Below are 22,267 nucleotides of genomic sequence, written 5' to 3'. Positions count from 1 at the left end.
TCCATCAGAGCCACACGCTCCGGGAACCTAAACCTTGTCATCACAATGAACAAAACATGCTGGAGGGATAGGTTCCTGACCCAGAGACTCCCCATACTCTGGAATAGACTGTCCATACATGTCAAGCAGAGCGCCTCCTTGGCCCTCTTCAAAAAGAACCTTGACGACTGGATGAGAGGAAATTTACCTCGGGGAACATGTCAGTCACCCTGCTAGACAGGGGTCCAGGGAAGTAAATATTGTGGGAAGAAATAGCCAGGGAATTGTTATGGCTAGGCTTGTATAGGCCCTAGAGCCGATAGCCTAGTACCAACTTATGGACCTATGAACCTATGAACACCCTTTGTCTTTCAAAAAGCAATGACTGGAGTTAAGCACTGTATAGGTACCCTGCATCAGTAAATAAGCCAAAGGGCGGGGATTTGAATTGGTAGTGTGAGCCCCCTGCCCCAAGCCTTAGGAATTCCCTGTACTTCTTGCATACAGAAACATACATATAGACATCCTGGAGACGAATCACTGGCTCTTTAAACGAATACTGATAATGCACTTGTACCAGCGGGACTAGCATTACCAAATGCAATACTAGCTGACCTGCAGGGAACAGTCAGCACCTCGTCTACAGTGCCGACTGATACTGCACTTGTACCAGTGGGACTGGCATTACCCAATGCAATCACACCTCTAACCTGCATGGAACAACCAGCACCTCATCTACAGTGCTAGTCACATCTCCTAACAGCTTGCACCCACGCACTGGCTCCCTCTTTACTGCCCTACACATTCCTGACACTCACAGGTTCATAGGTAGGTACTAGGCTATTGGCCCTAGTGCCTATACAAGCCTAGCCAAAAAGTACCCTGGCTTTTGCCACCCAAGAAAATTATTCTCCTGTGCCCCTGTCAAGCAGAACCACAAAACTGATCCCTGGGGTGAATTTCCTATTACCCATCCAATCATCAAGATTTTTCTTGAAGAGTGCTAATGAGGAGCTCTGTCTGACATAGATAGGTAGTCTGTTCCAGAGTATGAGAAGTCTCTGGGACAGGAATCTATCCCTCCAGCGTGTCCTGTTTATTGTGGTGACAAGGTTTAGGTCCCTAGAGAGTGTAGCTCGGAGGGATTGGGAATTCTTTAAGTGGAGCATGTCCAACAGCTCTGGGTTTGACATAGCTTTGTATGTTAGGCAGAGATCGCCTCTGAGTAGGTGATATGCGACAGAGGAAAGCTGGAGTTTTTTGAGTCGGTCTCCGTAAGGCATCTGTTTGAGGCCAGTAAACCTCTTTGAGAGATATTTTTGCGGCCTTTCCAGTTGTTGTAAATGTCTTGTGAGGTAAATAGTAAAAGGGACGTTGTACTCTATAATGGGTCTAATGAGTGATGAGTAAAGGGGAACAATGACATCTTTTTCTCTAGATGAGAAACCTTTTGTGATGAGGTATGCATGTAGAAGGATTTCCTGACCACTGTGGCGATGTGATTATCAAAGGAGAGACTACTGTCCACTTGCGTCCCAAGGTTTCTTATCATACTTTCGGTGTTAAGTAGACTACCACCTATGTGGTAGTTCATGGGTACAGAGTTTTTACCAAAGGGGATGACAATGCACTTTTTGGCATTGAGCTTGAGACCATGTCTTTGACACCAGGCATCTATCTCAGTGAGGCCCTTTTGTAGGATGTCCACATCATTAGGAGTTTCAATTATGGCTCCTAGTTTGCAGTCATCTGCAAATTTAGTTAGCCAAAGACCCTCTGTGTTAGCCCGCACTTCAGAGAAGTAGATACCAAACAGGAGAGGACCCAGGACTGAACCCTGTGGTACTCCACTTGTCACTGGTCTGAAGTCTGTTTTGGAGTCTGCTACTTTCACAGTGTGAGTTCTGTCAGTAAGCCAGTTGGCAACCCATCTTGTGACATAGGGATTTATACCTAGTTTAGTGAGTTTATCTATAATTCCAGTGTGGGGGATGGTGTTGAATGCCTTGGCGAGATCTAGATAGGCTGTGTGAACCACCTTACCCTCATCTATGGCTTTGGTGACTACTTCAAAAAAGTCTATCAGGTTTAGGAGACATGATCTGCCTTTAACAAACCTGAACTGTGTGGGGTCCAGAGTCTGGAGATCTACAATGTCTTTGTTTATGAGTTCCATGATGATACGTTCCATGCCCTTGCAGACCAGGCTCGTCAGGCTAATGGGGCAGTAGTTCCTGGGGTCTGTTGTGGCCCCGCCCTTTGTGGAGTGGGATAACCGTCACAGTGCGCCATTCAATAGGCACAAAGACAGAGGTGAGGCTATGATTGAACATGGTACTCAGGTGAGGTGCCAGTTCATTCTGGAGTTCATGTAGAAGGCAGCCTGGGATGTTGTCAGGTCCCATATGGATGCTGTGTTCTTGGCTTTGGAGAGTGAGGTTTTTACCTGTGCAGCCGTGATTACAGGAACTTTGCATTCTTCCGGTATAAAGATGGGCCCTTTAGGGGGTGAGGGGGGGGGGGTAAAGTTAGCACTGAACCTATCTGCCAGGATGTTGGCAATATCAGTTGGTTCTGTATATTTAGTGTCATTGTGCTGTAACTCAGTGCAGATCTGAGTGTTGCCATTGAGATTCCTGACATAGCTACAGAATGCTTTGTGGTTGTCTTTAGAATCAGTGGTGATTTTGTTTTCATAACTAGCTTTGGAGGATTTTATGAGGGATCTCAGCTTCTTACTGAGGCTGACCAGGGAGTTTCTCCAATCGTGGAATTTTACTCTTTTTTGCAACAGTTTCTTTCTTCTGTTATAGAGTTTGTTTACGGCAGAAGACCATCAGATTGGCTTCCTTTTTTTGGAGGATAGCATCTTGGTTCTGTTAGGGACAGCACGAACCATGCACTCATTTAAGCGCTTATAAAGTGCATTTGTGTAGGATTCAGCAGTCGTACCTCTATTGTCCATCTGCATGGGTGTTGTAAAGTTTGCCACTTCTGTCTTAAGAAGTGTGAAGTTGGCTCTGGAGAAATTTTTTTACGATTGTTTTCCTAATAGGGGTGGGAGCGGGATGTGGATGTCTAGGGTGATTAGCTTGTGGTCGGATCTGACCAACAAGGAGCTGACCTCTGGTGTGGAATACCGGTCGCCCATGTTGGTGATGACCAGGTTTAGGATATTGCTGCCCCTGGAGGGGGTGTGGATAAGTTGATCCAAGGCGTTGGAATTGATGATTTCCAGAAAACGTTGAGTAAAAGAGTTGGTACGCGAGTAGTTTTCCCAGTTAATGGTAGAGTAGTTGAAATCACCCATTATTAAAGTGTTGGGTTGTACCTTAACATTTTCCAGTGTATCAAGAAAAGAGGAGTGGGAATCCTGGGGCATGGTGGGGGGACTTTAGCAAGCTACAATCTGGATTGCGGTTTTGCCCAGAGTTTGCTGAACAACTAGCTTGGAGGTGTGGTATCCTTAATGAATATGGACACACCTCCACCTTTAGTGTTTCAGTCCGGGTTTGGTGGCCGAAAGGTGTGGTATGAATTATAGCCTGGTAATGCAGGGGTGCTCTCTGGAGCTTTGAACCAGGTCTCTGTCACTGCACAGATGTCAATGTTCTCCATTTTAAGGAGTGCCTCGAGTGAGTGCATTTTGAGGTTTAGACTTCTAGCATTGAGTAGCATTACCCTCAGATTTTGCTTGCTTGCACCTGTTATGGTGGTGAATTTGTCATTTGAACCTTGCCTAAAAAAAGCACTATAGGGGTGACAAGAGCCTTTGTCAGTATCTGGAATCCCAAGGGCGACAGGTGCAAGCCATCTCTGGCAAAGCAGCGTGGTCTGTCGATCATGTCATCCCAGGCAGACAGATACTGGATTCCCTTAGAATGACACCAGAAGTTTAGCCAACTGTTAAAGTCAATCATTTTGACCTTGTACTGTGGTATCATTCTGTGTGATGGTAGGATGCTACTCAGGACTAGGGTCATACCTGCCTGGGCTACAAGATCGGAGAGCTCCTCCATGTCTCTTTTCATGTAGTCCAGGGAGGTACGTCTCAAGTCATTCACACCAACATGAACAATGACAGAGTCATATTTGTACTGGTTGTGGAGTGACTTGAGTGTGTGTGTTATGTGGCGATCCTGGCACCCGACAGGCAGTTGACAGTAACTTTTTCCTTGTTTAGCCTGGTGAGTGAAACATCAGTGTGCCTGACTATAGAGTCACCTACAATTAGAGTATTGGGTATGTTATGCCTTATGGGCTGTCGTTGAGTGGCACACTGAGTATGTGGGCTATGTGTCATTTGGGTTGTGTTGGGGGGTGGAGGTTGCTTGCATTTCTGCTTTGGAGGTCTCGGTTATTTGCACAGATTTTTACTGAGAGCCTCCACGAATGTAGGTGTGTTTTGTGCTTCTGTGTATGTGTTTTGGTGGTGTACGTTTTAAAAGACTATGTGATGAGTGTGGTGCGGTGCAAGTGTTTACCTTCTCCTCTTGACTGTCTAGTCCAGTCTTTGGTGAAGAGAGCTTTGTTTCCAGTTTGGCTATATTATTGCATATCTCACAGGTCGTAGTGTTGGGTGGTAGGAAGAGAGGGTTGTCTGTGTACATGAGGCAATTGCTGCATTGTTCCAAGATGCCTAGATTCATCAGGTAGACAGGAGAAAACACTGGAGCTGACCTTCAGACATGCCCGAATAGGTGCTTATTTATTAAGTACTAAAAACTGTTTTCCTCTAGACAAGTGAGGAAAGTTGAGTGCTGTAGTAATTTGTAACTTATTTAGTGCTTACAGCGAGTTCTGAACAAGTGCTGAGCTCAAATAAACAGATTTGAGTGCTAAAACTAAAAAGCTGGCTAGTTGCAAGAGGAAATTTGAAGAGCAGACTTTATGACGCCAGGAATAGTTTAACCCTAGTTAAGTGGGGGGGGGGGGGCTCAGAAGCTCACAAACAGTCCTGGACACAGCAAATCCGTATCTGGACAAGACCTGCCACAGGAAAGGGGGGAAGCAAGCTTAGAATTTTTTTTTCAGTAAAAGTGGAAATGGAGAAAGCTGGAACAGAAGTTAATTCAACGTTAAGATTCTGAGTGGGTTGGCCTTCACAAATATTCTCTATTAGATTGAATGAACTAATGACACTAGACTGGGAGGAGTGTCACAGATCAAATGTACAGTAGGGATGGGCAACTGCAAAGCCACCAAGTATAAGAACACCACTAGGGAGGGTGGGTGGAAAAAATTACAGTTCCTAGCTGTAGCCACTAAATGAAAGTTTTAAACAGATCAAAGAGCAAGCAGACTCTAGGGAATGCTTTTAACTGTAAACAGATAATTATAGTAATGCACACTATTACAGTTCCTAGCTGTAGAACACAGAAACCTCAAAAAATAAAAAAAATGCACAGAAAAGCTTGGATAAAGCACTCACAAACAGAAAATACAACTCTCAGTATGAAAATGCAGTTTACAGTTAGGTAATTCAGTAAACATGCAATTAGAGTAATGAAACAATATATAGCAATGAAAAATACAGTTAAAACAGTATAAAGCAGTACATAAATGCAGTGAAACAATTAAAAAAAACTTTATAACAGTGCAAAATGTAGTAGACCAACTGTATAGCACAATTATAAGCATTTCAGAAGTGCAGTTCAGTGAAATAAGTGTAAGAAATAACATCCTGCTCTTGGAATCTTAAGGAATTTCCACTTAGTTTCAGTAATGAAATACAATCCACAGCCTGAGCAATACAAGCAAATCCTTTTCAAGACACAGTGTTTATATAACAGTAAGAATGGAAGAGTTAGAAGATCAAATTACTACTCAGCCCCTGCTATTATCTAATCACACTGCTATTATCCAATCACTTGTACTACAGAAGGTCAGGAGGCCTTGTTACTCTCAATAATAATGAAGACAGACTATCAGCAGAAAATGGCTGCCAGAAACAAAGGAAACTCAAACAAAACTACCCGCCTAGACAACAGGCCTCTATCAAGATTATGCCACCTGAGCGGAACAGAGAAGCCTCACATTAAAAGCATAGAAAGAACACCCACAAAGAGAAAATAAAAGTCTCAGTATGAAAAAGCAGTTTACAATTTAGTAATAAAATAAAAATGCAATTATAGTAATGCACACTAATACAGTTCCTAGCTGGAGGCACTAAATGAATGTTTCTAACAGATCAAGGAGCAAGCAGACGCTAGAGAATGCTTTTAACTGTAAACAGACAATTATAGTAATGCACACTTATTACAGTTCTTCGCTGTAGAACACAGAAACCTCAAAAAAATCAAAAATGCACAGAAAAGCTCGGAGAGAGCATTCACAAACAGAAAATACAACTCTCAGTATGAAAAAGCAGTTTACAGTAAGTAATTCAGTAAACATGCAATAAGAGTAATGAAACAGTGTCTAGCAATGAAAAATACAGTTAAAACAGTATAAAACAGTACATAAATGCAGTGAAACAATAAAAAAAGCTTTACAACAGTGCAAAATGTAGTAGATCAACTGTATAGCACAATTTTAAGCGTTTCAGAAGTGCAGTTCAGTGAAATAAGTGTAAGAAATAGCTTATCCTGCTCTTGGAATCTTAAGGAATTTCCACTTAGTTTCAGTAATGAAATACAATCCACAGCCTGAGCAATACAAGCCAATTGTACAATACAATACTCTCTCTGCATACTTCACTCCACATCTAATAGCCTGTTTTTCTTAGCTCTCTTGAACACAAGTGCTCAGCTCCTCCTTGATGTTATATTACTGCCACCACTTTCTTCACCTTAATGCTAGATGCTGGAATGATCAAAACACTCCTGGGAAATTGTCCCTTACAGTCACACTTCTGTAATCTCTGCACACCTTTACTCTCTCTTCTAGGTACTCATTAGCCTGTCATGACAGCATTTATTTACTGGTATATCATACTAACCTATCAGTATTTATTGTCCTCTAGCCTGGCTGCTACAAACACATTCTGACAATCCCCACAGCAGCTCTCTCATTTCCACTTTTGAAAGTCACCTCAAGTTTGACTCCTCCCCATTTACATATACTCTTGCTCCTTCGCCTCATCTTCCTTGTCCATTTCCTCCTAGGCAGCACTGTATCCTAATATCTATCGTTCATCTGTGAATATTTCTGTCTAAACTACAGCAACCTCCTTCTTCCTTTTCAAGCTGTACAGGAGTACTACGTAACTTTCTTTTAAACTAATTCCTTCCAGAACTATCCCTCCCTTGCTCACTTTCTCCAATTCAAAGTATTTCCTTCCTACTTGTATCTTAGTTTAAAGGTCTACATGTATGTAACTTTTCAGACTAGTTTTTTGCAAAACTAGTCCTACTAGACTAAGATGAAGCACATCTCAGACACACAACCCCTCTCTGTCACAGTCCCCTTGGACACTGAATAACACACTTCAAAAATTAAAACAAATGTTAAGCAACATTCTTCCTCAGCAAGGGCACTGTTTTTGTAAAAAGTACCATTCGTCTCCTCCTGTTACCAAATGATAAGCCTGCCCAGTTTACCTGGCATTACGGAGAGAACTGTTTGAATTCTTTGGGCTTTGCTAAGTAAACCACCATGCCACACATTTGCTAGTGTTGCATTTCCCTTCTCCAGTTTCCCATAGAAATCTTTTTTGGTTGCCTTGGCCTACTATTGAGGTAAATCTTAAATGTGTGACTCCTTTCTCTTCAAAAAAAATACTTCTTGACAAAAAAATGTTTGTGATATGGCAGTACTCAGTGAGAGAAGTCCACTTTGGGCTATGCAACCATGTTGGTGCACTCTTCATACACAATCAGCTACCCAATATGTGGAAGGCAATGGGCTACCACAGGGCAGTACTAACTAATAGCTGTGTGTATACTACTGCCAGCTGGCTGTATGACATCCACTAATCTGGATGTCAAGCCGCAGACTTACACAGGAGAAGCTAGGCATATATCTGCATGATACATACTAGCTATCATTAACCAAGCCGAGATCAAGATAGTTGGCTGCAGATGATCAATGCTGTACCACCATACATGGACCTATGTCATCACCAATGCACAAAAAGCCCATCTCAACAAGTCAACATCAAAATGCTAGCATTCCAGTAAAATCTTAAACAAATCTATCAGCAAGGACCACCAGATGCCTGCAGACAGCAGATATGGGAATGATCTCACAGTCACTTCCTTCCCAGATCCACAATCATGAAGCCCAATTGCTTTGCTTTATTTTTTTAAATGCTTTCCAGAATATAATCTGCATATACCATGATGGCAATCTTCTATCCTTCTTAACAACAGTGGCAAACCATGTAATCCAAGCTAAAGTGAAACTCTGTGAAAAATAGGGACCCACAATTTATGTCTGGCAGAGGCAGCACCATCATTTTACCTCGTCCAGGATATCTGTAGGCCTTGACTTAACAACTGCTCTTGGATGTGGTTTAGTCTCCTCCTCGTCAGACTCAGAATCTACAATCCTTCTGCTGTGATTTGCCTGATCCAACATGGCTCTGGGAAAAGAAAGAAAAACTTGTAAGCAGACAGAAAACAATAATGGGGACTAGAGACTTTGATAAAAGAGGCAGATTGAAAACAATTCACCAATGTGAAGACCATTGTGAGATTCAAGCACTGCTATGCAGTCCAGACAGTTCCACTATCATGCATGCTGGCCAGCAATAAAATGCAAAGCTTTTGTCAAGTTACCAACCTGACACAGGTCAATAACTACTAGTAAAACTCATCCATTTCAATAACTGCCAGGACACCTATAATTTTGCAAGCTACAGACGATGTCTACCTTACTCCTCAGTGTATGCCAGGAACAAAGCTTACAATTATTTTACTTGCTTATTTTTATTGAGTGGGAAAAGTTCAACTGGGCATAATCCATTTTCACTGGAGACCCAGGAAGAAAAGTTCCAGCAAAGTTACAATTTATCATGTAACACAATATAAACAAAGACAACATCATGTATGCTTAAAGAAGTTAAGTTAGCATGTGCATTGTGCTAACATAAGGTTAAATACATAGTAAAAACAAACTATGAAGAAACCACTATGTACAAAGGTTTGATAACCTAACAACAGTACATGTTAAAAAGTAGGTTTGTGACAGCGGGTCCAAATGGAGAGATAAGTCAGGAAGCAAAGGAGTGTAGTACTGCTGGAATACAATTCATCCTCAAGTCTTGTTGAGTACTTTCACCAGGTGGACCCTGTTTTCACAAAATTTCATGAAGAGAATACTGATATATACACTGTATTTTATATAGCATAAGTCATGGACAGAAGTAGGTTAAAAAATAAAAAAGGTAGATGGGTGCACAAGACCCTAGATAAAAAGTACCCAATCCTAGTAGGCGCACTGGTGCCATGACTGGAAAAAAACGTGTGGAATCCTCAAGGCACGGAAACATTCCTATAATGGGGCTAGGCCAGTCCCAAGGGGATGATGGTCCCTCTGCTGTAGAATGTAGTAGTCTTCCACAAAAATCACAAAAACTGACAGACCAAAAAAGAGCCATAAAGATGATAGAGTGGATTATTGAGGATAAGAAAAAAAATATGTACTGTTACTATTATGCAAGAAGCCCAGAATTTCCAGAAAGATCGTCAACAAAAAGATTAACAGAGAAATTAGAAGAAAGAAAAATACTTCCACAAGAAAAACTGTCAGAAGCTTCAAATAAAAAGTTGTGTTCATTAATACAACAGATTTGTGAAAAACATTATACAGACTAAGAAACATTGGGCTGTTTGGAAAAAAAAAAGTGACTGAGGAAGTGCAAAAGTATAAAAAAATCTACAGACTTTTGAAAGGTATAAAAAAGAAATATGGAGAGGGGAAAGAAATAGAGATGTGATGCGGTGCAATATTTATGCAAAACAGAAAGACAAATTAATCAACATAAAAAAGGCAGTCTTAAAGATATTCGAAGTGAAATGCAGGCAAAGGCATCCAGATATGGAAAATTTCACAATAAAAAATAAGATCACAAAGAGGGAATGAGAACAGAAGATTAGTAAAGTACAAGTTAAAAAAATGAAGTTGAATTTATGGAACACTTGTGAAGTGAATGATCTGGTGGAGAAAATCTAACCCAGGCTATATCACAGCATGATGGAAAAACGAGTCCCCAAAGGAAGGAGAAATAGGAGGAGCAGGAGACATGCGAAAGAAAAAGGGATTTAATATGGTGCAATATCTATGCAAAGGAGAAAGCAAAATTAATTAATACAAAAAAAGAGCAGCACCAAAGATATTTGAAGAGAAATACAGGCAAAGGCATCCAGACATGGAAAATTTTACAATACAAAAATAAGAAAACAAAGAGGAATAGTAGAAAAGATTAGGAGAAGTTATAGAAACAGAAACTGAAGTTATGGATTACCTGCAAAGTGAAGGATTTGGTGTAGAAAATCTAACTCCTGCAACATCACAACAGGCTAGAGCACTGGATCCCCAAATTAAGGAGAAACCAGTGGAGCAGGAAACATCTGATCAGCTGCCATATGAAGATACTTTGGAGCCTTTCATAGGAAACCAGTACAAAAGTTCAGATGGAGTTGCATAGCAAGGGAAAGAACAGGAAACTGTGGCAACTCTGATACAGTCAATGTTGTGGAGTGATAGCATAATGAGTTTCCATATGAAAGAGCAACAGATGACACAGGAAGAAACCGAAGAGAACGTGGCACTAGAAGATGCTCTGGAACTTTATACAGAATGCCCACAGGAAATGGAGTACAAAGAATGTGCCCACAGTTTAGAAGAAAATCATCTAAGACAAGAGTTGCTTAATTTAATAGAGATGGACAGACAGGACCTGCGGTGGTGGTGCTGCGGTAGCATTGTCGCCTCACAGTAAGACGTTGTCCTGTTCGATTCTCAGCTAAAGCGTCTTCTGTGTGGAGACATATGTGAATGGGCGTACCTTCGTTGAAGGTTGTGCGTCAGGGCTGGCAACTCGGTATGTAAAAATCTGCTGCCAATCATTAGCGAACCGGAGTTCCGCTGTGGCGACCCCTAACCGGGAAAAGCTGAAAGACACAACAACAACAGACATATTAGGATCAATAAAAGAAATACATTACAGAAGGTCAATAAAAACCAAAAAGTTAGAAGTTTGATAAAACAAATGAGCACAGTAATTAGGACTGTCCACAGAGATTCGTAGGATATACCAGAAGTGAACAGGATAAATTACTGTGCAGCTAAATTAATAACAGATAAAAGTCTCATTTATTCATTTATTTGCATTTGTTTACCGGAACCTACCATAACGTTCCATGTTAGTTGTCTTCTCTCGCCTTCTTTCTTGCTTGATGGGTTCGGAGCCGATCCCTCGGCTCCGACTCGGCACTTGCTAAGCTCGAGAGTCACTTTTACCAGCTCGAGGCAGCCCCATATCCCATGATGCAAGGCGGTAAGTACCCAGATCTCGTTTGATGACAAAGGGCAATAGCACCAAGCATAAAATACTTCCCAAAGGAAGAAGAAAACTTACAGATGGAAGAAGGACCAGGTCTGAATGGTCTTCAGCATAATAATTTCTTATAACAAGGTCTGTCCAGGCCAGGGGAAGGAGGGAGGGTCAAGAAAGAAGGCAGAGAAGACAACTAACATGGAACGTTATGGTAGGTACATAACTTCTTAGTGTTAAGTTGTCAATCTCGCCCTCATTCCTGCTTGAAGCGTCACCGTCCCTAGCACCTCTATCCTGGGTGGCTCAATGGAACAGACTCTTGAGGACTGTAGAGCCAAAACTGGCTCTGTCCCTGGAGGCCAAGTCCAATTTGTAATGGGAAACAAAAGTGTGAGGAGTGGCCCAAGTGGCCGCTGCACAAATAGTGTCTAAAGGAAGTCTAGCTTGAAAGGCTGTAGAAGTAGCTAAGCTCCTAGTTGAATGTGCTTTAGGTTTTGAGCACAGCTGTTTTCCCCTGAGCAGATAAATTTCAGAGATGACCGAAGAAAGCCATCTGGACAAGGTCACTTTAGAAACAGGAAGGCCTTTTTTATTATCCGCATAGGAAACAAAAAGTTGATCAGATTTTCTAAATTTTTTTGTTCTGTCCAAATAATATCTAAGTTGACGGTGGACATCAAGATAATGTAGTATTTGTTCAGCTCTGTCTGAATAGTTTGGGAAAAATACAGGGAGATCAATGGATTGATTCAAATTGGTCTTTGAAGCGACCTTAGGTAGAAAGGTCGGATTAGTTCTCAAAGATACCCTGTCTTTGTGAAAAACCAAATAGGGGGGTCGAACCGATAGAGCATGAAGTTCAGACACCCTCCTGGCCGATGTAATAGCCACTAGGAATAAAGTTTTCCAAGAAAGAAATTTCAGGGAACAAGAAACAGCTGGCTCGAAGGGGGAAGAATCAAGGATGTCAGCACTAAATTTAGATCCCACTGAGGAGGAGGATTCCTGACTGGAGGCTTTAGTAGGAAAATTCCTTTCAAGAAGGCCCTGCAGAGCCTATGGGACATAATATTATGATCTGCTACCCGACATGAAAGTTGGAGATAGCAGCCAATTGAACTCTGACTGTGGAAGAAGAGGAGCCTGCATGAAAAATCTCTGCTAAGAAGTCCAGGACTGCCTGAATAGGGGCAGTGAAAGGATCAATATTCTTGGCCTTAGCCCAATAAGAGAAACGTTTCCATTTGCTTGTATAAATCCTCCTGGTAGAGGATTTTAGAAGCTACTATGATGTCTCTAACTGGATTAGAGATCAAAGGAAGCCTGGCTAAGGAAGGAAGTGGAGCAACCATGCTGTGAGGTTGAGAGAAGGGATAGACCGGTGCAGCTGACCCGATTGGTGAATCAGAAGATCTGGCACTGGGTCCAGATGCCACGGCTGCACCAAAAGGTGATGATGGAGGAACGGAACCAAACTTGTCGAGGCCAGTAAGGGGCAATGAGAATCAATTTGGCTCTCAAAGCGGTAGCTTTGTGGATAACTTGGGGGGTCAGAGGAAATGGAGGGAAGGGATAAAGAAGTCCCTGGGGCCAATCCTGGGTCAGAGCGTCTCTGGGGATGGCCTGGTAGAGGAAGAGACAGAAGAAGTCTGGACATTTGCTGTTTTGGGGAGTAGCAAAAGATCGCAACATGGACGACCCCATTCCAGAAATATCTCTTCCGCTATAGATTGCTTGAGAGACCACTCGTGAGGCATGAGAATAGCTCTGCTCAATCTGTCCGCTACAATGTTGGTTTTCCCAGGGATATGCGTTGCTACCAGAAACCGATGAGAGGAGATCGCCCATTGCCATAGTCTGAGCGCTTCTCGACACAAGGGGTAGGATTTGGTTCCGCCCTGTTTGTTGATATACCAAACTACAGACATGTTGTCTGTGTGGACTGCAATTGTCCCTACGGGAAGAAAGTCGTTGAGGGCTTGCAACGTTAAAAGCACTGCTCTCATCTCCAGGACATTTATGTGCAGATGGTACTCGAGCGGCTGCCACGTCCGTGAACCATCCTGCCCTGATAATGACCCCCCACCCGATCAGGGAGGCATCCGTGGTGACAGTGGCTATCGGGATGGGGTACAAAGTACCTGCCTTGGTGAACCTGAGGAGATGTGATCCACCAAGCAAGATGATCTTTGCAAGTTTGTGTCACCAGAATCTGGTGACGATAGGAAGTTGTTGGTACGACCACTGTGTGAACAGCATCCACTGAAGAAGGCGCATGTAGAATCGAGCCAGGGAAGAAGAGTAATGGCCGCAGCCATGAGGCCTAATACCTTTAGAACCATTCTGGCCTGTACTTTCTTGTTGGCCAGAATGATCCTGACATGACTCTGAATGTCTGAAACTCTTTGATCTGTAAGGGTAGCTGACATCGAACAGTGTTTAAGTTTGCCTATGAAGGTAATAGACTGGCAGGGCAATAAGGATGACTTTTCAAGTTGATCGAGATGCCCAAATGAGAACAAAGATTTATTGTGTAATCCCTGGCTTGTATAAGCTGATGCCTGGTGGTGGCTGACAGGAGCCAGTCGTCGAGATATGGAAACACCTGGAATCCTTGACGTCTCAGGTGAGCCGTGACCACTGCCATGCATTTGGTGAACACTCTGGGGGCTGTAGTGAGACCAAAGGGCAGGGCTCTGAACTGGTAATGACTGGACCCCAGCCGAAAGCGGAGAAATCTCCTGGAGCGTCTGTGAATTTTGATGTGATAGTACGCATCCTGAAGATCTATTGAGCACATCCAGTTGTCCTTCTGCAAGAAGGGCAGAATTGACTGAAGAGTGACCATTCGAATCTTGTCTTCCTCACAGACTTGTTGAGTCTGCTGAGATCCAATATTGGTCTCCAGTCTCCCGTCTTTTGGGGACCAAAAGAACCTTGAGTATATTCCGGGCTCTGAATGGTCTGTTGTAACTGGCTGAATGGCTCTTTTTTGCAGTAGTTTTGAGACTTCTAACTCTGCAATTTCCCTTAGACCGGGTGGTACATCTGGAAGGGAATTTGAGGGGAAAGGACTTTCCTCGAAAGGAATTATGTAACCCTTGGATATGATCGACTGTACCCATTTGTCTTGAGTGAGGGAATGCCAGGCTTCTGGGTACAGTGATAATCTTCCCCCGACTGCCTCCAAGGAGGGACAGTCGGGCAACATCTCAGGGATGCTGAAAGGGCTTGTCAGAGAGAGGCTCTCTGTTTCCCTGTTTTTTTGGATCCCCTCTGCCTCTAGAGCGGCGTCTGCTGTTGTTACCCCCTCTGCCTCTAGGGGTAAACTGACCACGTGAATCCGGCGTGACTCCTTGCGATTTACGGAACCACATTTTGCCACCTTTCTGTCCTTTGGGGTAAGGTCTAGAAGGGGTGGAAAAACGGACTCCTACAGCAGAAAGAGTCTTGCCGTCCTGCTCGCACCTGGTCAAAGTTTCCTTCACCTGAGGGCCAAACAAAGCTGACCCATCAAAGGGAGAATTTGTGAAGGACGCCTTAAAGGGATCTGCAAAGTCACATAGCCGCATCCAGGCTTGGCGTCTAAGAGCCACACCTGTACCTGCGGCTCTACTGCTCCATCAGCAGCATATGATATTAGCCGCATGGAGGAGTTTGCAATGGAATTAAGGGTTCCTAGCTGCGAAGCAATTTTTTCTTGAGCCCCTGCAGCTGTAGGATCCTGTACTACTTCACCCAGCTCCTTAAGGATATCCCTCTGGAGTCTGGTGAAGTGACATAGGTAATTCAGCGAACGCATGGCAAAGGTCGCTGAGGAAAACATACCGTACCTATCCATGGTCCTAGAGTCCTTATTAGGAGGATGGACGGGTACGGAAGGATCTGCAAGTTCCTTTTTGGTGGCAGCAGCCACCACCATGGCATCAGCGAGGACACCCTTAGTGAGAATTGCTTGTCACCTGGGGCAGTGATAAATTTTGAAGGCCTCCTAGGGACTGGCTCTACAGAGTCAGGAGCTGCCCACGCCTTTCGGGCAATAACCTGCATAAGGGGGTCGAAAGGCGGAGACACCCAGGAGGTGGAGGGCCGAGATCCAAACGCCTCTAGGTATACTGACTCATCCTCAGAGGGATTGTTGGTGGGCCAGTTTCCCCTCTGTTTAAGGAGTTCTAGGATGTCTGAGAAGGAGACATCCTCAGAGGGGATCTAGGGATCCCTCTGACTCATCAAAGTCAGTATCTGAAGTGATAGACTCGGGGGAGTCTACATGTTTCCTCTTACAAGTCCTCTTCCTAGGAGGATCTCCCCAAACATCAGGAGAATCCTCGGAAGAGGGGAAATTCCCAATGGGGAAACCTGAGGCGGAGGATCTCTGGGTCCTGTAGCAAGAGAAGTGGCAGAGATGTCAACAGGCACCATAGAGGGAGGAGCTAAGGGAACAGACTGCTGACTGATACCAGTGGCCAACACACTCTTCATCACCTCAAATGCTCCCCTCCCAGGCAGGTCCGAGAGAACCCGTTCAAGAACTAGGAACTCCAGGGACCACCGAAAGGGAAGTCTCCGAGGCAGATGTCGGAGCCGAGCTCACCAAGGCCGAGGCTCCAAGGGGAAGAGCGGGTTCGGACAAGGGTCCGATGCCACTCACCCCCTCGGAGGAGACCATGGAAGCCCGACCACGAATCCCTCTAAGGAAGGTCTCAAGAGGAGATAGAGTAGAGGCTGAAGGAACAGAAGGGGTATCTGTCCTCCAGCCGTAGCAGTAACCATTCCCGAAGACTCCAACTCCAAGCTCTGGGGTAGAGTTGAAGGAGGAACTGTAACGGGGTGTGGACCAATAGTCGTCTGTTGAGACGGACTATGTAACATTTGGGCCAGTGCCTGTGACTTAAGTAATCTACTGACCACTCTCTCTAAGTCATGGTCAGAAAGCCTGGATGACTTTGAAGATCGGCTCCGATGGCTCCGTTCCGAAAGGAGAGGTGAAGCCGAGCCGAAGTATCGGCTCCAAGGAAGGAGACCTCGACCTCTTCCTGGAAGGAGCCATCGGAACCGATGAAACTATAGACCCTGTCGGAGCCAACAACTTATCGGAGCCGACAGATAGCCTCGATGCATCGGCTCCAGCCGGAGCCGATACAGCCTTAAAAGTAACGGTGTCGGAGCCGATCGGAGCCGACACCGATGCCTGTGCCACATGGTGGTCGGAGCCGATCGGAGCCGACACCGAAGTGGTCGATGCAGAATCGGCACCGATAGCCATCGGTGCCGAAGGCTTGGTTAAGCTAGAATCGGCTCCAGCCGGAGCCGATCTCGACTCAGAACGAGTCGGAGCCGAGGCCGCAGGCTTTGATACAGAAGCCTGGGCCTTGGAAGACTTGACAGTCTTAGGTGGAGCCGACTTAGCCGGAGAGCCCTCCGGCTTAAGAAGGCCCCTGAGTATAAGCTTGTTTCTTTCCTGCAGGACTCTCTGGCTGAAAGAATGACAAATAGCACAGGAGTCCTGCAGGTGAAGAGGGCCCAGGCAATAAAGGCAAGAAGTGTGACCGTCTGTCAGAGACATCTTCTGACAGCACGAGTCACACTTCTTAAAGCCTGAGACCCTTTCTTTTGACATGGTGTCACACAAAACACACACACACACCAGTCAAAGCCTTTAATTTTAAATATACCAAAAAGGTATAAGTACCAACACACACACACACCCTAACAGGGGGGGGGATGGGATGGGTAAAGTCTGACTAAAAAATAATAAGAGACAGACAAATTTCTGTCAGAAACAGATTAAAACTAAATAAAAACTAACAATAAGGGGTTTTTAAGTTTAAAAGGGGCTAAAATAGCGAAATAGTAATCACTTACCAGGAGCTGGTAAAAGGAGGACCTCATAAGCGAAGCGGCAAACGAGATCTGGGTACTTACCGCCTTGCATCATGGGATATGGGGCTGCCTCGAGCTGGTAAAAGTGACTCTCGAGCTTAGCAAGTGCCGAGTCGGAGCCGAGGGATCGGCTCCGAACCCATCAAGCAAGAATGAAGGCGAGATTGACAACTTAACATGTGCCCATTTTCAGTGGAGGCCTGGATACAAAAGCTCCACATCTATGGCAGTACACACACTATACAGAAAATATAAATGAAGACATTGAGTACATGTTATTAGCAGCTTGCAAATGTTTGTGAAACACTTCAAGCAGTACATATACTCACATCTAAGACAGTATACATGCTATACAAAGTACATAAACAAAGACATTCAGTACAAATATTTAGCTTACATATGTTTGTGAAACACTTCATGCAGTACATATACTCACATCTAAGACAGTACAGGTTATACAAAGTATATAAACAAAGACATTCAGTACAAATAATTAGCTTACATATGTCTGTGAAACACTTCACGTAGTACATATACTCACATCTAAGACAGTACACATGCTATACAAAGTATCAAGAAGAGGAGGATGAGTGTGAGGGCAGCACCAAGGATCAAATGGTGGAAACTGAAAAAGGGTAATTGTGAGGTGGAGTCCAGGAAAGAGTTAAGACAGGCACTGGGTGGCAGTGAAGAGTTACCATACAGCTGGGTAACTACAGCAGAGCTAGTAAGAGAGATGGCTAGAAAGGTGCTTGGTGTGACATCTGGAAAGAGGAAGGAGGGCAAGGAGACCTGGTGGTGGAATGAAGAAGTACAGGAGAGTATACAGAGAAAGAGGTTGGCGAAGAAGTGGGATTGTCAGATGAAGAAAGTAGACAAGAGTATAAGGAGATGAGGTGTATGGCAAAGAGAGAGGTGGCTAAGGATAAGGCGTATGAAGACTTGTATGAAAGGATGGACACTAAGGAGGAAGAAAAGGACCTGTACCGATTGGCTAGACAGAGGGACTGAGCTAGGAAAGATGTGCAGCAGGTAAGGGTGATAAAGGATAATGAGAGAAACATACAAGCGAGGAGAGTGTGTTGAGCAGATGGAAAGAGTACTTTGAGGGGCTGATGAATGAAGAGAATGAGAGGGAGAGAAGGTTGGATGATGTGCGGATAGTGAATCATGAAGTACAATGGATTAGCAAGGAGGAAGCAAGGGTAGCTATGAAGGGGATGAAGAATGGAAAGGCTGTTGGTCCAGATGACATACCTGTGGAAGCTTGGAGGTTTTTAGGAGAAATGGCAGTGGAGTTTTTAACTAGATTGTTTAATGAAATCTTGGAAAGTGAGAGGATGCCTGAGGAATGGAGCAAAAGTGTTTTGGTACCGATTTTTATGAATAAGGGTGATGTGCAGAGTTGTAGTAACTACAGAGGGATTAAATTGATCAGTCACAGAATGAAGTTATGGGAAAGAGTAGTGGAAGCTAGGTTAAGAAGGGAGGTGATGATTAGTGATCAGCAGTATGGTTTCATGCCAGGAAAGAGCACTACAGATGCGATGTTTGCTCTGAGAGTGTTGATTGAGAAGTACAGAGAAGGTCAGAAGGAGTTGCACTGTGTCTTTGTGGACTTAGAGAAAGCATATGACAGGGTGCCTAGAGAGGAGTTGTGGTACTGTATGAGGAAGTCAGGAGTGTCAGAGAAGTACGTAAGAGTGGTACAGGATATGTACGAGGGTAGTGTGACAGTGGTGAGGTCTGTGGTGGGAGTGACGGATGCATTTAAGGTGGAGGTGGGATAACATCAAGGATCAGCTCTGAGCCCTTTCTTATTTGCAATGGTGATGGACAGGTTGACAGACGAGATCAGACAGGAGTCCCCATGGACTATGATGTTTGCAGATGACATTGTGATCTGTAGTGAGAGTAGGGAACAGGTGGAGCAGACCCTGGAGAGGTGGAGATATGCTCTAGAAAGAAGAGGAATGAAGGTCAGCAGGACTAAGACAGAATATGTGTGTGTGAATGAGAGGGAGGATAGAGGATGCAGGGAGTAGAGGTGGCGAAGGTGGATGAGTTTAAATACTTGGGATCAACAGTTCAGAGTAATGGTGAATGTGGAAGAGAGGTGAAGAAGAGGGTACAGGCAGGATGGAGTGGGTGGAGAAGAGTGTCAGGTGTGATTTGTAACAGACGAGTACCAGTAAGAGTGAAAGGGAAGGTCTACAAGAGGGTGGTGAGACCAGCTATGTTATATGGGTTGGAGACAGTGGCACTGACAAAAAGGCAGGAGTCAGAGCTTGACGTGGCAGAGTTGAAGATGTTAAGATTTGCACTGGGTGTGACGAGGATGGACAGGATTAGGAATAAGTATATTAGAGGGTCAGCCCAGGTTGGAAGATTTGGAGACAAGGCTAGAGAGGCAAGATTACATTGGTTTGGACATGTGCTGAGGAGGGATGCAGAGTATATTAGGAAAAAGATGCTAAGGATGAAGCTGCCAGGTAACAAGAAAAGAGGAAGGCCTAAGATAAGGTTTATGGATGTGGTGAGAGAGGACATGCAGGTGGTTGGTGTGACAGAGCAAGATGCAGAGGACAGTAAGAAATGGAAACAGCTGATCCACTGTGGCTACCCCTAACGGGAGCAGCCGAAAGAAGAAGATAAACAAAGACATTCAGTACAAATAATTATCAGCTTACATATGTGTGTGAAACACTTCATGCAATAGATGCAGTGCAGTTAGAGAAATCAGTTATCAATCAATCTTACCACAAAAACACAGGGTATTAAGGGAAAGGAAGGGGAGAAATCGAATACCATCATGGAAGTATCGAATAGAGAAAACTATACAGCAATTAAGACAGGAAGTGTCACTGTCAGAAGAGACTAGAAGAGGGAACAGATCAATAAAAATACTCAAAGATAGACGTGATAAAAACAACATGCAGTATTGTAACAGATCAGGATTTATTATGCACTAGAGCAAATAATAAACTCAAAATATCAGCACAGGCAGAAAAACTTAGAAGATACACAGATAAATGTACAGGAAAAGTACAAAATAAGCAATTTATTGATGACCCAAAAAAGTTTTATAGAGAATTGGGAAACAAGGCAAAAGGAATTGAAACACCATCAAAAAAAAGAAATATATACATTTTGGAGAAATATCTATGAAGATCCTGTGGAACATAACAAAGATGCTACAAGGACAGAAGTAGTAAAAGAAAGAATAAGAAGTTCAAATGTACATGATAAGTAATAGGATGAAGTAACAGCCAGATTGATTCAAACAAAGTTAACAAAAACTCCTAACTGGAAAACCCCAAGTCAGGATACAGTACCTAACTTCGGGCTAAATGTATTAACATCTTTTCATGAAGATTTAGCTATGAGTAAGAACTATTTATATGCGCATCCTGAACAGACACCAGCCTGGTTAACAACAGGAAAAACAATAATCCTACTTAAGAGTGAACCTCCAAGCTATCCTAAAAACTATAGACCAATAACTTGCCTTCCGACAACATATAAACTATACACTGGAATTGATGCCAACAGAGTTTATAGTCATTTAGAAGAAAACTCAATCATGGTGACAGAAAAAGAGAGTAATAAAAGAAAGTCATATAGAACAAAGGATCATTTGTTGTTAAAGTCGTAATGGAGAACTGTAAAAAGGGGAAGAATCCAAGTATGGCATGGACAGACTACAAATAAGCATGTCAGTTTCCCACATTCATGGATAAAACAGTGCTTAAAATTCTGTAAGATACACCCTACAAAGATTGATTACACTACAGTGATCACGGAACAGTGGTAAACCACTTTACAGTTAAGCCATGATAAAGGACAAATAATTATTATTACAGGGATAACAATTCAAAGGGGGATATTCCCAGGTGACTCTCTTTCACCAATGCTCTTTTGACTTGCCCTCAACCCATTAAGCTGTCTGCTTAACAGAGTATGTTGTGGCTACAATACAATTTGGCTCCCAAAAAACAACAATGTGTAAAGACTTTTCTTTTTGCAGATGATTTAAAACTGCATAGTTCATCAGATGAGGAACTGAAAACACAACTGCAAGTGCTCAAAATTTTTCAGATGATATAAGAATGTCATTTGATCTTAATAAATGTGCAAAAGCAACCTTTAAAAAAGGAAAGCTGCAGCACTAAGAAAACATCAATTTAGGACAAGAATATGATATAAAAGAACTTGAGCAAGATGGAGTGTATAAATATTTGGGAATTAATGCAGGACCAACAATAAAACATGAGAAAATGTGAATAAGACGTAGTAAGGAATATTTTAGAAGACTTAAATTAATCATGAAAACGGCATACACAGCTAGGAAAAAAGTCCAAGCTATAAACCAATTTGCTCTTCCTGTCCTAACTTACAGTTTTGGAGTGAATGACTGGCCCCAAAAGGTGTTAGATTGGACACGAAAACAAGAAGGATGCTTCATGCTCATCAAATGATTTATAAAAATCAGTGTATACCAAGATTATATATTCCCCATTCTGAAGGAGGTATGGGTCTCCTCGAAATTGATTACATGTATAGATCTGCAATTGTGGGACTGCATATATATATCTGCTTACCTCACAAGACCCAAACATAGTGAAAGTCTTGAAACATGAGGAAAATAAGTCTAAGATGACTTCCCTGCTTAGTGTAACAGATGCATATCGGAGTCAAATGGGAATGGAAATCAAACCAGAAGTACACAAAAATCAGGCAGCAACTGATATGTACCAAAAAACAAAAGAAATAACATAAGGTGAGGGATCGGATGAGAAGACAAGAAATGTGGAAAATGCATAAATATAGTTGCAAGTACAGAAAACTCTTGGCACAATCTCATGTTGATCAGGATCGAATGCAGGAATGGATAAGGAGAGGCTAATTTAAACCAAAAGACAAAAGGTTAATACAGGCGGCACAAGATAGTAGGTTACGTAC

At 43.2% G+C, this 22,267-nt stretch overlaps 1 protein-coding gene across 1 annotated transcript in view; it reads right to left on the bottom strand.

The window, feature by feature from the left end:
• YJU2 (YJU2 splicing factor homolog) overlaps window positions 1-22,267 on the bottom strand; it is a 484,871-nt gene that overhangs the window by 171,706 nt on the left and 290,898 nt on the right. The window contains exon 6 of the mRNA XM_044072064.1: window positions 8,383-8,503. Coding sequence (XP_043927999.1) covers window positions 8,383-8,503 — 121 coding nt within the window. The remainder of the gene's footprint in view (window positions 1-8,382; window positions 8,504-22,267) is intronic.

Source organism: Protopterus annectens, chromosome 5.part0 (assembly GCF_019279795.1).
Source record: "Protopterus annectens isolate FY-2018-M chromosome 5.part0, PAN1.0, whole genome shotgun sequence".
Lineage (NCBI taxonomy): Eukaryota > Metazoa > Chordata > Ceratodontiformes > Protopteridae > Protopterus > Protopterus annectens.
Note: the sequence above shows the minus strand (reverse complement) of the source record. Positions and strands in the feature narration are given on the sequence as shown.